Below are 16,782 nucleotides of genomic sequence, written 5' to 3'. Positions count from 1 at the left end.
TATTAAAACCTGTGCCGTCCCCAAAGAGGAAGCCATTTCAGGGACGGAGGGAGTAATTTTTAATTGTCATTTTCAAAAATTCAACAAAAAACTTTCTACCTATTTTTGGGCTATACCCCACCATTTATAAAACTCCATTTACCCTTATTTTTTATAGTTTCACAATTTTCAATACTAATTACAACACTTTTCACTATTTGCAATACATTCAATAACTTTTTTTTTCAATACACTAAACAATATTCTTAATATTATTTATAATATTTTTTCATCATTTTAATACATTTAACAATTTTTTCTTAATTCTAAATATACTCGATAATATTTTTTTAAAACACGTCTTTATTATTATTATTGACGAAAGAAATATAAACTAAACGAGAATGGTGCTCTCGTATCGTATGCAACAAAGAGAACGTAAATCATATATCCAATTAAGTCAACTACAAGTCTATCCTTACATAGAGAAGCCGATATTTGGAAAGGAAACAAGGTAACTCTTTCTTGCTTACCAAGGCAAACTAAAACCCTATGCATCCCATCCTTTAAAAGCCTACCCATCACCATTAATTACACAATTACCAATCAAAGCCACCCACCCAGAGCAAAGCAACTAATAATTAAGCATGCTTCGCGCAGCTTCAACTAAACTATTTCGCGCCAGAAATACATTCTCTAATCCTCTCCTTTGCCGCCGCCGTTTCTCCGCCGCTGCCCCATTCGAGCGCTACGTAATCGACGCTCACAAAATCCTCGCCGATGCATTGGATTCCGAAATCAAACACACTCAGATGATCTCCTTGGTAATTAATAAATAAATCACTCGTTAATTGTCCTCTTAATTTCTGTATAATTATTAAATCTTAAATCACTCGTTAATCATCCTTTTTTTCTGTGTAATCAATGGTGTGCAGAGGCCAGCAGCCCCAGCTGATTTCCCTTTCAAATTGCAACACACTCCCAGCGAGCGCGTCAAGCTGACGAGGGAGCTCGACGGAGAGGAAATTGAGGTCATGCTACTTGGCAACGACCAAAATCACGACGCCGATGAAGACGACGGCGCCACCACCACCGACAGCGACAGCGATACAGATGACTGCCCCGATTCCGATGAGGAATCTCCCGCGAAATCTGCAACTGATCTGATAATTAAAATCTCCAAACCAAATGGAAAATCAATGAAGTTTTTCGCCACTGCATCTAGATCTGCTGATAAAATTGAGATCCAGAGATTGACTACTAAGGATGGTGATGGTGATAATAATGTGGTCTGCTCTCAGCTGTTCATCGCGTGAGTTTTTTTTATCAACATCATCCTTTTTTATTTATTGAACAGTAATTTGATTGTATTTTATAAATATACGTGTCTGTATACACAGGCCAGAGAGCGAGTTGCAGATGGCGTTGAGAGAGTTTCTCGAAGTGAGAGGGATTAAGAAATCGATTGCTAAATTCTTGTACGATTATATGAACTGGAAATCCAAGCTTCCCTATGATGGCGTACTGAGATCTGTTGAAGCGTATTCGGCCGAAAAATCCGTTCAGGACAAAAATATTAGAATGCTGAGGAAGCTGAAGAAAATTATTAAGGATTGGTGAAAGATTTTAATCGAGATCGCCGCAGCTATTTATTTCATTTTATGTTAATGGATTAGTTACGTTTGGTTTTATTCAGTGAATGTTATTCACTTTTAAACTCTTCTTTGAATATTTTTGCTCAAGAATTACTGGCACAACTACGACTACCGCGCGCATGATTGACACAAATAAAAACATAAAAGAATAATGGCGAAATGTTTTTTTTTTTTTGTGACAAAATTAATTAGCTAGCTAGGGTTCATTATTTTTCATCAAACAAAACCTCTACCGAAAAATGTGAACAATATAAACTATAAAATCTACGTATATAAACAATGTTTGCCTTAAAAAAGTACGCAATAATAATAATAAACTGATAAAATGGACTTATTGAAAATAAATAAAAGTGAGGGAGTACGAGTTGTATGTATAGTTAGACTTCTTTTGGCAATAATCTAATGAAGGGTATTGTGAATATTAGTTGTCTAAATTAATGTGAGGCGAGAAAATGTTAAAACAAAACAGGAAGACCACAATTGGAAAAATTAGACCGCTATACATTTTCATTGCATCCAGGGCCGGCCCTGACATTTCGGGGGCCCTAGGCGAAAAGGAAAAAAGGGGCCCCTAAAAGAAGAAGCTTGGAGAAGTTGGAGTAGCAAATTTGAGATAGCTGTAAACCTGTAATATTGATCATAAAGTGCAATAAACTAGAAAACAATGATAAAATAATTATAAAAATAACTTGAGATAGCAAGACATTTCACAACAACAATAATTCTTACTAAAACTAGTTTCCAATGTTCTTTCTCTTTTTTGATGAGTGCTTGTAAATCTTTATCAATTGTTTGATTATGTTGCAATCTAATATGCAAATCAATCTAAGTCCTCATATTATTAATATGCTCAATACTATTCTCATGTTTTTTTAGCGTATCATTTATATGCTTCCAATCATTCAAACCTTCATTTGCTAGCAAACTAAGGTTTTGAAGTGATCTAAATAATTTGCAACAAAAACAATAAACTTTATTTGCATCTTTTGAGTACACCAACCATTTTCTATCTTGATTCTCACCAATAATAAGAATATGCAAAATGTCTACCAAGCTCATCTATAGGGAACGTGAGATTGTATTCTCTTAAGGGGCCTTTCTCTATCAAAATATCTCTAGTTTTGTTATCAAGATTATTCCAAGTTCTTGGATCAAAGATATTCAAAGAATCATTTTTATTTCTCACATCATCAATTTCTTCATTCAAAGCATCATCCTCATCCTCATCTAAATCAATTTCTTCATTCTCAATATCATTAACTACTTCAACTTCATTCAAAGCATCAATTTTTTCATTCTCAATCACTTCTACTTCTTTCACCGAAGAACTAGAACTAGATATAAGAAATTTATCAAGAGCTCCTCTTTGAGTTTTAATCACCTCATCAATTCTTTTTCTTTTATTTCTTTTTTGACTTCCTGAGGAATATTTTCTAGGCAACATTTTCTAGGCAACATTTTATAACCTTACAAACTAATAAAATGCCTCCTCTGAATTCTTGTAAATAATAAAAAAAATACCTTCCTTTTTCGAAAATGAAGCAAAGCTGCAAAGGCTGAGCAGCTGAGCAGAGAAGAATACCCTTTGGCCTTTGATTTCAGCCCAGGCAGAGCCGCAGAGGCAGCCGAGGCCCGACCGCCGGAGCAAAGGCTGAGCAGCGGCGCAGCGAGCAGAGCAGCGGCAAGCAAATTGAGCAAATTGAAATTGAAAATAGAATGAGAGAGAGATGGATGGGCACTGGAGAATTAGCACAGAAAATAGGAAATTAGGAATGAGCAGCAGAGTAGCGCGATTGGAGAATTGGGAGAGAAGAGAGACGTTAGACTTTAGAGCTATTCAGCAAGGAAAAGAAAAAAAATAGAGAAAGAGACGTTGCTGCTGTTTTGCTGATTAGAAATAGGTTAGGTTGTAGATAATTTTTTTTTAATAATTGGGCTACTAATATGTAATAGCCCGCTCTTTTATTCTATGATTAAGATAAGTAAATGCGATATTTATTTATCGCATTCTTCAGTAAATGAAATCCAGTAATTATTTATGTTTAAAATTCAGCTATGATTCTAAATTGTATGTATACTATGCCTATTACTCCCTCCGTCCGCCAAAAGTAGACCACTTTTACTATATTGGGCGTCCGCAAAGAGTAGACCACTTTCCTTTTATGGAAATGGTCCCACCACCCACTTTAATCTTTTATCCTTACAAACACTCTTTATTTACAAAAAAACCACCTCAAATTCAATCTCAACCACACATCTCATAAAGTGGTGGGACCCTTTCTCCACTACATCAAAATCATCATCAATTTTATTAAATCCCGTGCCCAACCAAAGTGGTCTACTTTTGGCGGACGGAGGGAGTATTATTTTAGTTGTGCTTATTAACTCGAGTGAGAAAAACCGCAATATAAATTATTGAGCCAGTCAATAATTTATATTTTCAGATTTATAATTGACTTAGCAAAGTCAAGTTAAAGTTGTTATTTTATATGCGATAGAGATTTTATTTCTATTAGTTACTTGAAAGTCGTGATTTAGTTCCGACTAATGAGAACGAGTTAAATTAGTTATTTAATTCGTAGAGATGTTACATCGAAGCATAGTTATTCAGCAAAACCTAGAACCAATTTTATAGATATGCGATGATACAAAGAAATTAGATTTTCAGATACAACTTTACACAATGACTGTAGGGAATTATTTACATCACCACTATTCCCTACTTACAATCAAAACCTATCACTATCACAAAACACTACAGCTACATACCTACAAGCATGCGGGAGATAACGCGTGAGTGTAAAAAGAAGAAAAATGAGAGAAGACCAATCGGCTCCTCCCTTCAATTAAGCCAACCACCATCTCCAATCCTTTGACTTTACAGCCAACAACTCACGCATTAAAGCACCAGCCTAACACTTCATTCCTTCTCTCATACACCAACCACCAGAAAGGGAGATGAAGAGAAGTTAATTCCTGCTGCCAACTGCCAAGTATCGAGAGTTCCTTCCCCATTGAATTCAATAATAACAGCAGCCAATCAAGCACAAAATACACAAGGTATTTACACCATCTCAGTTCAGTTCAATTTCTTGCTTCATACAATCATATCAAGCATATGTTTTCAGTTGTATGGAAATACAAATATTACAACTATAGAATGATAGAGAACTAGATGATTAGCTCAACCACAATTTATATATGCTTCTTCGCTAGATAAACGATGAGAATTCATATGACAACAGAAGAAACTTTTGCCTAGTTTTAACTCTTGCATACTCGAGCAACTCAACATACTAAGCACAACAAGGAAAATCAAGTCTTTACAGTAGAGTTTTCTGAAAATTATTCAAATTCACAAACCTCCTATGGAGTGATAAAACGAGAGGGAGGAGAACGAGTCGGACTCCGGGGAAGGGCAGCTCCAACGGGCTGGCCGCTGTCGGCAGAAGCTATCTGTCGTCCCTCGTCAACTCTGGAACAACGACGCCGGCGGATCCAAGAGAGACCGCGGCCGCCGAGACTCCAGTTGACGACGGCGGCGGTGGCTCTGAGCGAGGCGGGCTGCTGGAGATCAGACCAGCGACCTCGATTCCGGGCAAAGCAGCTGCAACTCCGGGCGGCGGCGTTACCTCAGCAGCGGCGACGTCCGGCGATAGAGCTTCCAGGCGTGTCGGCGGACGGCGGCGGTTGCACCAGATCTTCGCTGGTCTTCCAGAGGCGGCGGCGTCGAACCGTGATGAGATGAGAGAAGAAGGCAGCGATTCTTGAGAGGGGCGGGTGGCCGAGGACGGCACCCTCAGCCGGACACGGCCTCGCCGGGGCCGTTCGCGGCGGAGCTGCGGAGGCGGCGGAATTTCGAGGGAGAAGGGGCGGATATGGCGGAACCAAGGGAGAAAGAGAAAAGCTATGTGCGTGTGAGTGAGCGGCTGAAAGGGGGGGAGAAAAGGGCTTGAAGGCTAGGTGTTGGGCTTTGAGGCTTGGGCCAATTGGGCCGATTTTTTTCATTTTTTTTTTATTTCAGTTGGGCTTCTTATTTGGGCCGGTTTTCTTTTGATTTAATTTATCAGCTGGGCCTTTATTTTAATTGCTTGGGCTGTAAAATTTTAAGAACTAGCCCTACATTTGGGTAGTCCATAAATTAATTAATTTGACTATAATTAGTTTGATTAATTATTTTAAAGATGATTTGCATAAAAATATTAATATTATTATGTGCATATTTTAAGTTATTACTTATTATATGCTAAGCATGACATGCATTTGCATATGCATTTTGCAATAAAAGTATTTATGATTTAATTGGTTTTAATTATAATTCCAATTTTTAAAGAAAATCGAGTAAGAATATTGTTGGTGTTCTTAACTCAAGAGAAATGTTTTCAATTATTTATTCATTAAATTTTGAAAACCCGGCTAAGTGAATCATAGAATGTTAAGCACTACACCATGACTTAATATTAGATTCAAGGAGATCTATTAAGAATAGAATTTCTTGTAGGCTTTGTGACCAGGGGGATTAGCGCTGCTTTCCCAAGACAGGTTTTTATGTGTATGATCTTCAGGCTTTGCCTATCCAGGTGGGCATTACTTTTACTATACGTATATAGAGATCCCCTGCGTGTCGTAGGCCTCTTATATGAATGAATGCATGAGATGATTTAACTGTTAATTTCAGTTTTATATATCTATCAAATGAGTTTAATGTTACATTTGAGCAAGTTATTTCGTTACAAAATATTTGAGTTAAAGTTATTTCAAGTATTGTCTTGCCATAAAATGTTTAAATTTTAGTATGATATCTATCTGCTTTGGCTTTGCCAATGATGCAATCGAATTCGGGTCCTGAGCAGTTGATAGCTATCCTGCCAGGGCTAGTGTACACCAGTGACCGTGAGTCATCTAGCGGGTTGGCCGGTCAAGTGACCGTGAGAGGTGGCCACCTCTCCGGCACACAGTTTCAGATATGATAGATTACAAAAGAACTTAGTCTGATCAGACGAACTTTAAGAATCACAAATGAACTTAGTAAGCTTGGGCCTTTTTAGCGAAAAACCCCCTTGTTGTACTATTTATGATGGCATGACAGTTTACAGTCTTTAAGCATGTATTTTATACCTAGGCATACGTGCCCACTGAGTGCTTTTGTACTCAGCCCTGCATATGTTTTCTAAATGTGCAGGTTGAGCTGATGTGATGATGGTGCTGCAATGAGCGGAGTTTCCAGGGTTGTTAATAAATAGTTAACCTGTCTAGAATATGTCTTCATACATATGTCTGGCTACTTTCCGCTGCAAGATGTTGTTGATGTTATAGTATGTTATGTCATACTTTGAGTCTTAAGAGAATGGTTTCATATGATGTATAACTTGATTAATGATATTAATTAAGTTTTATGCTGTCTTTCATAGACTATTTTCAATTGAGTATTCATGAATAAAAATGACGAGTTTTATTAAGATGAGTAAGTTTTACGGCTATAAATGACGCCCCTTTTCTTCCCCTTCTTCTTTAACCCCATCCCTAGTCATAGATCACTCGGCTTAACTATCCTTAGTTAGGGCGGGCTGTGACAAAGTGGTATCAGAGCGAAGGAAAGCTCTGAATTATAAGTCTTGAGTTTAGTCTAGAATGAGTCACTAGACTAATAGTTATTAACAACCGTGAGCTCAGCGCACCATCACACCAGACTCAACGAGGTATGTAAAATTTCAAAGTTTATTTGACATTAAATTTTGAAGAGCATGATGTTGAGGTTATATGATGAGTTATGATGTTATACTTTGAAGATGCATAGTTTGAGTTTGAGGATTACAACATGATTAATAATGAGTTATTATGTTATAAAAGCATATGTTGACGTTACATGATGAATCATGAGAGCGTTTATATCATATGATGTTATATGATTGAGGATGCATAATTATGAGTTATGATGTGATGTATTTGAGATGTTTTGTGATGAGAATTGTTTGAGCAGTTGTGATAAGTCACAATGATTTAGATGAAGGAATCTAATGTCATTGTTAAGAGAGATTTTCTACTCAGTAGAAGGATGAAATGAGAACTTAGAGCTAAAGCTTGAGAGAATTAGCAATTGCTTTAAGTACTTGTTTGTATGAGTTATGAGTTTGAGTTATGAGCTTGAGTATAATAGCATGATTAATGATGAGTTATTAACATGCTGCAATGAGATATTGTACGATATGTTTGAGATGTTTTATGACGCGAGTTTTGCTCACGCAACCTTAATGGTACTTAAGGAGGTATCATGAGCCATAGTCTTTGGAGATGGCTTTGAGAGAGAATTGTTGAGTTGTCTTACTGAATCACGATGATTTAGATTAAGGGATCTAATATCATTGTTTAGAGAGATTCCCTACTGAGTAAAGATGGGACGAGATGAGAATTTAGATGTTTTGAGCTTGAGTTTTAAGATAACAGTACTACTTAGTAGGAGTTTTGCTAAGTTATGTTTTGTTTATTTCTGTTGCTGGAGCCAAGTAGAGTTAGTTCCTAGAGTCACCTTTAAGTTCTCCTTATAGGTTGGCCAGGACTGTTGGCACTGCACGAAAGTGGACTGTTGTGAGATCGAACTCAGGAAAGATCGGATACGAGGATGAGGCGTACAGTATGTGGTACAGAGATACCCTAGCATATTTTCAAACACATGTTCATAGACTATGAAAGGATGAAAGCCTTATGGTTGTTACTAGACTGGATGGCATCGTGCACCTAGTCCCCTTGCTACCAATCGAGTGGTAGGATTGAGCAAGGAAGAAAGCCTCTCAATATGATGGGACGTGTAGTCTTGAGTGCTGGACCCACAGGAGATGAGATTTATTACAGATGCCCAGATTTTCTATGCGGATCTACTGACCGGATGCCTGTTTTCTACCAGGGACTCTAGAAGAGTGTAGTAGATATCGAGTCGATCCTTGGGTATCAGTTACCAAAGATGATAAATGATAAACGATAATGAGGATGAGAAGTAGCCGAGGAGGGCTAGAGTTGATGAGGATGAGAAGAAAAGTCGATGTAGACTAGAGTTAAGGATGATCTTGAGAGTATGAGCGGTACACCCTCGTTGTTGATTAGTTTCAATTACATTGCGATGTATATAACTTACTTAGGAGATACTGGTACTTGAGCTTTTGACATGCTGATAGATAAGCATGCAAATATAGTACCCTACTGATGTTAAATAGATGGATGTTCCTAGTGTGCTAAAGTAGCAACTAGATGAGTTAACTGGTAGAAACTACCGTAAGAGGTCCAGACCGAGACATAGTACTATTAATAGTGTCGGTTTAGAAGGGACATTACGATAGATACTATGGTTTTTTTTGTAGGGTTTATATAACCCCTTTATGTAAGTCCTCTAAAAAGAGGCATTCTACTGATGGATATAATAGGTTGACCAGAGTGGTCTTTTTGTTAGCATTTCGTGAGTGCTTATTGCCTTACAGATGAATGTTAAGGTGACCGTGAGGGTTTCCTTAAAGTTGAGTTAGTAAATTGAACTTGAGTTTCGAGGATGCTTAGAGCGTTGGTCGTTGTGATTTCAAAAATGCCTCAAAGATGTCATCAAGAGTGTGATGTGAAGGATAGGCGGGATAATACTCCGCCACCACCACCGCAACATGAGAGGAGAGTCAAAAAAAAAAAAAAATATTGAACTTTCGAAACAAGAGTCTAGAACATAGGACCCTAAGTTTAAGCTTTTAGCTTGCTGGTATGAACTTAAGTTTTGTTAAATATAGTATGTTGAGGGTTTAGAAGACACAGAATTTCCAAGTTCGGGATAGTATATCCCGTGTGACTGGGGAGTGATTATGTTGGACCTGGCCAGTCCGCATGATCCAAATCTCAGTAGACGTGTTTTGGGTTTATAAACCCATGTGTTTCAACTTTCGGTTGAAAAGCCAGATGGGTTCTTACTCTAGGTCATTTTTGTTCGACCTGGTAGTTACTTCATTCTACCCTCTGGTCATTCATTTGAGTCTCTTGAACAATTTGTTTTGATGTCATTCTAAGGTTGAACTCTTACAACTTTTGAGTTATCCTAGTAGATTCTTTTGATGTATAAGACTAGTGAGAGGCACGTCAGAGGACTTTAACACCCGAGCAACTGGTAAACTACACCTGAGAACAATTCAAGGCTACTCTTGAGAAATATGTACCGAGGAGTACAGTAAGCAGCGAGAGACTTATTATCGAAGTTTGATTCAAGGAAAGAAATCGATTGTAGAGTATAATTGAGAACTCTGTGAGCTATCACGTTCGCTCATCAGAAGATGGATACTGATGAAGAGATGTTTGAGTTTTAAGTGCTGGTTTAAGGTAGGACTTTAAGGTAGTATGGGCAAGATATTGGATGCACCAGTTAGAATCCTGTTTAATACAGGAGCCTTGCATTCTTTAAGTGTTTGAAGCATGTTACCTTCAAACTCGAACCAAAACGAGCTAGTCCCAAGTTGAGAGTAATCACTCATGTAGGAAGAGCTACTACAGTTTCTCACATGATTTCTAAATTAGAGTTTGAGTTAGGACCACTAAAGATGAAAACAAGAACCTTGCACTTAATGCCTATGTGGAACGTAGACATTATTCTAAGGATGGACTGGTTAGCAGAGAACTTTGCCCCGATTGATTGTAAGAAGAGACAGATAACTTTCCAACCACCTGGGAAGGAACGGACATATTTTCACGGCATTGATAGAAAGAAGAGAGTTCCAATCGTTTCGGCACTTCAGGCGTCGAAATTAGTAAAGAAGAAAGGAGCACAAGCTTACTTAATTTACTTGAATGATGAAGAAGAATCAAGTAAAAAAAAAAAAAACTTTGAGGATGTAGCAGTGGTAAGGGAATATAGAGATGTATTTCCCGAGGTCTTACCAGGATTTGCCACCAACAAGACAGTTGGAGTTCACTATCGACCTAGAACCTGGATCAGCACTAGTGTCGAAGGCACCCTATGGAATAGCGCCTAAGGAGCTACAAGAACTGAAGATTCAGCTACAAGAATTGCTCGAGTTAGGTTTTATTAGATCTAGTGTATCCCGTGGGGAGCACCAGTCCTTTTTGTCAAAAAGAAGAATGGCACGTTGAGAATGTGTATAGATTATCGAGAGCTGAATAAATTGACACTCAAGAACAAATATCCTTTACCAAGGATAGATGACTTGTTTGATCAATTACGAGGAGCGACTTTTTCTTGAAAGTTGACTTGAGATCATATTACCACCAGTTCAAATTTTGACAGAAGGATACACCTAAGACAGCTTTTCAAATGAGGTATGAGCACTATGAGTTCATAGTTATGCCATTCGGTTTGACGAAGGCACCAGTAGTTTCATGGATCACATGAATCGAGTGTTCCATCAATAATTGGATAAATTTATCCTAGTTTTCATAGATGATATTCTCATCTATTCGAAGAATAAGAAGGAGCGCCAAAACATTTGAGAACGATGTTGGAAACGCTAAGAGTTGAGAAGTTTTTGTCAAATTCACCAAGTGCGAGTTTTGGTTGAACGAAGTAACTTTTCTAGGACATATTGTATCATCCGAAGGAATTAAAATTGACCCCGCCAAGGTACCAGCTGTACATGAGTGGAGATCACCAACTACGCCTAACGAGATTCGCAACTTTTTAGGCTTAGCAGGATACTATCAGAGGTTTATTAAAGGATTTCCCATGATAGTAAGACCGAGAAAAGAAGTTAAGTACAATTGGAAAGAAGAGTGTAAAGAGAGTTTTTAAGAGCTTAAAGGAAATTGACTACAGCACCAGTGCTGCTAGTCTCGGAAATGGATAAAGAGTATACCATCTACACAGATGCGTCAAAGAATGAACTAGGATGTGTTTTGATGCAAGAAGGAAGAGTTATAGTTTATGCATCAACTTAGACCCCACGAGATAAATTATCCAACGCATGAATTAGAGCTTGTAGCCGTTGTGCATGCCCTGAAAATTTGGAGACATCATCTCTACGGAGTTAGATGTGAGATTTTCACGGACCACAAAACTTTGAAATATTTTTTCAAGCATAAGGATATTAACATGAGGCAAAGGAGATGACTCGAATTAGTAAAGGATGTTAACTGCGACATTAACTATCACCCTGGCAAGGCCAATGTAGTAGCCAATGCATTGAGCCGAAAGGTCTCGTCAAAGTAAGGATGTCTTCTCACGAGAGAGGATGAGCTTATAAAGGACTTTGACAAGATGAGGATAGAGATGACAAAACCACCAGGGACGATAGCGAGTATTGTTGCGATGATGCCTAGTTTGAGGAAAATGGTGATTGAAGCACAAGGAAAGATGAGACAATGAACAAGTTACGAGAAAGGATAAGAGCATGAGATCTCAAGAGTTACCAAAAAGCATCAGACAATGCTATCTTATTTGAGGGAAGAATATGCATTTCCCGCGATGATGAACTTAAGAATACGATCATGAGTGAGACTCATGACACGCCTTACACCGCTCACCAGGCACAAAGATGTATCAGGTTGTGAAAAATAGATTTTTGGGGGACAGAATGAAATGAGACATAGCTTCGTTTGTAGAGCGATGCTTAGCTTGTCAGCAAGTGAAAGCGTTACACCAACGACCCTATGGGAAGTTAAAACCGTTGGAGATTCCCGAATGGAAATGGGATCACATAGCGATGGATTTTGTGATAGCTTTACCGAAAAGTCAAAGAGGAAATACAGCAATTTGGATGATTGTAGATCGACTAACAAAATCTGCACATTTCATACCGATCCTATTCGCGTATGGACCAGATAAGTTAGCACAATTGTATGTTCGTGACATTATAAGATTGCATTGAGTACCGGTGTAGATCACCTCAAAAAATATATATATATATATATATATATATATATATATATATATATATATATATTACATCACGTTTTTGGATGAGTTACAGAAAGAGTTGGGTACAAGGATGAATTTTAGCATAGCAGACGATAGAAGATATGATAGAAACTACTATCCTTGATAGAGGAGTAAATCGGGAGAATGTGTTGCCACTAATTGAGTTTGCCTATAAGATGTGAGACAAAGTTTCGAGATAGGAGACAAAGTTTTCTTGAAGGTTTCACCCTCAAAGGGGATGAATAGATTTGGAGTTAAAGGACAGCTTAGACCCAGAGTTATAAGTCCTTACGAGATATTGCAAAAGATAGGTCCAATAGCGTATAGGTTGGCTTTGTCACCTAGCTTTGGAAATTGTGCGTTCCACGGTATGCTCGTGTCAATCACTTTGGACTGAGATTCAAAGTTTTCATCTAGATTCTGTATGAACTTGAAGAAGAAATTAGGCACAAGGTTAGATTTCAGTACCACCTTTTGCCCACAAACATATAGATGGTTGAGAGAATAATTCACTCTCGAAGACACGTTAAAAGTAGTACAAGGAAAAAGGTGAAAGTGATGAACAGTGATGTCATTGATTGAGTTTGCCTACAATAATAGTTATCAGGCAACAATCAATATGGCGCCTTATGAGGCAATGTATGGAAGAAAATATAGATCACCACTCTACTGAGATAAAGTAGGTGTAAGGAGAATTTTAGGACTAGACACGATGAATGAGATGATTGAGATAGTCTGACAGAAAGCAAGATGAGAGAAAAATATCATAACTTTTGTGATGATATGCAAATTTCGGGACGAAATTTTTGTTAAGAGGGGTAGTATGTAATAGCCCGCTCTTTTATTCTATGATTAAGATAAGTAAATGCGATATTTATTTATCGCATTCTTCAGTAAATGAAATCCAGTAATTATTTATGTTTAAAATTCAGCTATGATTCTAAATTGTATGTATACTATGCCTATTATTATTTTAGTTGTGCTTATTAACTCGAGTGAGAAAAACCGCAATATAAATTATTGAGCCAGTCAATAATTTATATTTTCAGATTTATAATTGACTTAGCAAAGTCAAGTTAAAGTTGTTATTTTATATGCGATAGAGATTTTATTTCTATTAGTTACTTGAAAGTCGTGATTTAGTTCCGACTAATGAGAACGAGTTAAATTAGTTATTTAATTCGTAGAGATGTTACATCGAAGCATAGTTATTCAGCAAAACCTAGAACCAATTTTATAGATATGCGATGATACAAAGAAATTAGATTTTCAGATACAACTTTACACAATGACTGTAGGGAATTATTTACATCACCACTATTCCCTACTTACAATCAAAACCTATCACTATCACAAAACACTACAGCTACATACCTACAAGCATGCGGGAGATAACGCGTGAGTGTAAAAAGAAGAAAAATGAGAGAAGACCAATCGGCTCCTCCCTTCAATTAAGCCAACCACCATCTCCAATCCTTTGACTTTACAGCCAACAACTCACGCATTAAAGCACCAGCCTAACACTTCATTCCTTCTCTCATACACCAACCACCAGAAAGGGAGATGAAGAGAAGTTAATTCCTGCTGCCAACTGCCAAGTATCGAGAGTTCCTTCCCCATTGAATTCAATAATAACAGCAGCCAATCAAGCACAAAATACACAAGGTATTTACACCATCTCAGTTCAGTTCAATTTCTTGCTTCATACAATCATATCAAGCATATGTTTTCAGTTGTATGGAAATACAAATATTACAACTATAGAATGATAGAGAACTAGATGATTAGCTCAACCACAATTTATATATGCTTCTTCGCTAGATAAACGATGAGAATTCATATGACAACAGAAGAAACTTTTGCCTAGTTTTAACTCTTGCATACTCGAGCAACTCAACATACTAAGCACAACAAGGAAAATCAAGTCTTTACAGTAGAGTTTTCTGAAAATTATTCAAATTCACAAACCTCCTATGGAGTGATAAAACGAGAGGGAGGAGAACGAGTCGGACTCCGGGGAAGGGCAGCTCCAACGGGCTGGCCGCTGTCGGCAGAAGCTATCTGTCGTCCCTCGTCAACTCTGGAACAACGACGCCGGCGGATCCAAGAGAGACCGCGGCCGCCGAGACTCCAGTTGACGACGGCGGCGGTGGCTCTGAGCGAGGCGGGCTGCTGGAGATCAGACCAGCGACCTCGATTCCGGGCAAAGCAGCTGCAACTCCGGGCGGCGGCGTTACCTCAGCAGCGGCGACGTCCGGCGATAGAGCTTCCAGGCGTGTCGGCGGACGGCGGCGGTTGCACCAGATCTTCGCTGGTCTTCCAGAGGCGGCGGCGTCGAACCGTGATGAGATGAGAGAAGAAGGCAGCGATTCTTGAGAGGGGCGGGTGGCCGAGGACGGCACCCTCAGCCGGACACGGCCTCGCCGGGGCCGTTCGCGGCGGAGCTGCGGAGGCGGCGGAATTTCGAGGGAGAAGGGGCGGATATGGCGGAACCAAGGGAGAAAGAGAAAAGCTATGTGCGTGTGAGTGAGCGGCTGAAAGGGGGGGAGAAAAGGGCTTGAAGGCTAGGTGTTGGGCTTTGAGGCTTGGGCCAATTGGGCCGATTTTTTTCATTTTTTTTTTTATTTCAGTTGGGTTTCTTATTTGGGCCGGTTTTCTTTTGATTTAATTTATCAGCTGGGCCTTTATTTTAATTGCTTGGGCTGTAAAATTTTAAGAACTAGCCCTACATTTGGGTAGTCCATAAATTAATTAATTTGACTATAATTAGTTTGATTAATTATTTTAAAGATGATTTGCATAAAAATATTAATATTATTATGTGCATATTTTAAGTTATTACTTATTATATGCTAAGCATGACATGCATTTGCATATGCATTTTGCAATAAAAGTATTTATGATTTAATTGGTTTTAATTATAATTCCAATTTTTAAAGAAAATCGAGTAAGAATATTGTTGGTGTTCTTAACTCAAGAGAAATGTTTTCAATTATTTATTCATTAAATTTTGAAAACCCGGCTAAGTGAATCATAGAATGTTAAGCACTACACCATGACTTAATATTAGATTCAAGGAGATCTATTAAGAATAGAATTTCTTGTAGGCTTTGTGACCAGGGGGATTAGCGCTGCTTTCCCAAGACAGGTTTTTATGTGTATGATCTTCAGGCTTTGCCTATCCAGGTGGGCATTACTTTTACTATACGTATATAGAGATCCCCTGCGTGTCGTAGGCCTCTTATACGAATGAATGCATGAGATGATTTAACTGTTAATTTCAGTTTTATATATCTATCAAATGAGTTTAATGTTACATTTGAGCAAGTTATTTCGTTACAAAATATTTGAGTTAAAGTTATTTCAAGTATTGTCTTGCCATAAAATGTTTAAATTTTAGTATGATATCTATCTGCTTTGGCTTTGCCAATGATGCAATCGAATTCGGGTCCTGAGCAGTTGATAGCTATCCTGCCAGGGCTAGTGTACACCAGTGACCGTGAGTCATCTAGCGGGTTGGCCGGTCAAGTGACCGTGAGAGGTGGCCACCTCTCCGGCACACAGTTTCAGATATGATAGATTACAAAAGAACTTAGTCTGATCAGACGAACTTTAAGAATCACAAATGAACTTAGTAAGCTTGGGCCTTTTTAGCGAAAAACCCCCTTGTTGTACTATTTATGATGGCATGACAGTTTACAGTCTTTAAGCATGTATTTTATACCTAGGCATACGTGCCCACTGAGTGCTTTTGTACTCAGCCCTGCATATGTTTTCTAAATGTGCAGGTTGAGCTGATGTGATGATGGTGCTGCAATGAGCGGAGTTTCCAGGGTTGTTAATAAATAGTTAACCTGTCTAGAATATGTCTTCATACATATGTCTGGCTACTTTCCGCTGCAAGATGTTGTTGATGTTATAGTATGTTATGTCATACTTTGAGTCTTAAGAGAATGGTTTCATATGATGTATAACTTGATTAATGATATTAATTAAGTTTTATGCTGTCTTTCATAGACTATTTTCAATTGAGTATTCATGAATAAAAATGACGAGTTTTATTAAGATGAGTAAGTTTTACGGCTATAAATGACGCCCCTTTTCTTCCCCTTCTTCTTTAACCCCATCCCTAGTCATAGATCACTCGGCTTAACTATCCTTAGTTAGGGCGGGCTGTGACAAAGTGGTATCAGAGCGAAGGAAAGCTCTGAATTATAAGTCTTGAGTTTAGTCTAGAATGAGTCACTAGACTAATAG

General features: G+C 38.2%; 1 protein-coding gene and 2 long non-coding RNA genes across 3 annotated transcripts; all 3 read left to right on the top strand.

The window, feature by feature from the left end:
• The first annotated feature begins 594 nt into the window (after positions 1-594).
• On the top strand, positions 595-1,708 carry LOC131022539 (uncharacterized protein At2g39795, mitochondrial-like). The gene is made up of 3 exons (XM_057952047.1): positions 595-803; positions 915-1,291; positions 1,380-1,708. Exons 1-3 carry the CDS (start codon positions 627-629, stop codon positions 1,597-1,599), a joined length of 774 nt encoding a protein of 257 aa, XP_057808030.1. The 5' UTR covers positions 595-626; the 3' UTR covers positions 1,600-1,708.
• Positions 1,709-4,545: 2,837 nt separating this feature from the next.
• Positions 4,546-7,056, top strand: LOC131022537 (uncharacterized). Its single transcript, XR_009101327.1, has 2 exons — positions 4,546-6,214; positions 6,817-7,056. It is a non-coding gene; the product is annotated as an uncharacterized LOC131022537 (long non-coding RNA).
• A 6,985-nt stretch (positions 7,057-14,041) lies between these two features.
• Positions 14,042-16,553, top strand: LOC131022536 (uncharacterized). Its single transcript, XR_009101326.1, has 2 exons — positions 14,042-15,711; positions 16,314-16,553. It is a non-coding gene; the product is annotated as an uncharacterized LOC131022536 (long non-coding RNA).
• Positions 16,554-16,782: the final 229 nt, after the last annotated feature.

Source organism: Salvia miltiorrhiza, chromosome 4 (assembly GCF_028751815.1).
Source record: "Salvia miltiorrhiza cultivar Shanhuang (shh) chromosome 4, IMPLAD_Smil_shh, whole genome shotgun sequence".
In the NCBI taxonomy this organism is placed as follows: Eukaryota; Viridiplantae; Streptophyta; class Magnoliopsida; order Lamiales; family Lamiaceae; genus Salvia; species Salvia miltiorrhiza.
This window is presented reverse-complemented; position numbering and strand designations above follow the sequence as displayed.

Bases quoted from the DNA above. Each gene is read 5' to 3' on its own strand.
- LOC131022539 (XM_057952047.1), top strand. From the start codon at position 627: ATGCTTCGCGCAGCTTCAACTAAACTATTTCGCGCCAGAAATACATTC. The intron at 804-914 runs GTAATTAATAAA...AATGGTGTGCAG, and splicing joins ACACTCAGATGATCTCCTTG to AGGCCAGCAGCCCCAGCTGA. The intron at 1,292-1,379 runs GTGAGTTTTTTT...CTGTATACACAG, and splicing joins TGCTCTCAGCTGTTCATCGC to GCCAGAGAGCGAGTTGCAGA.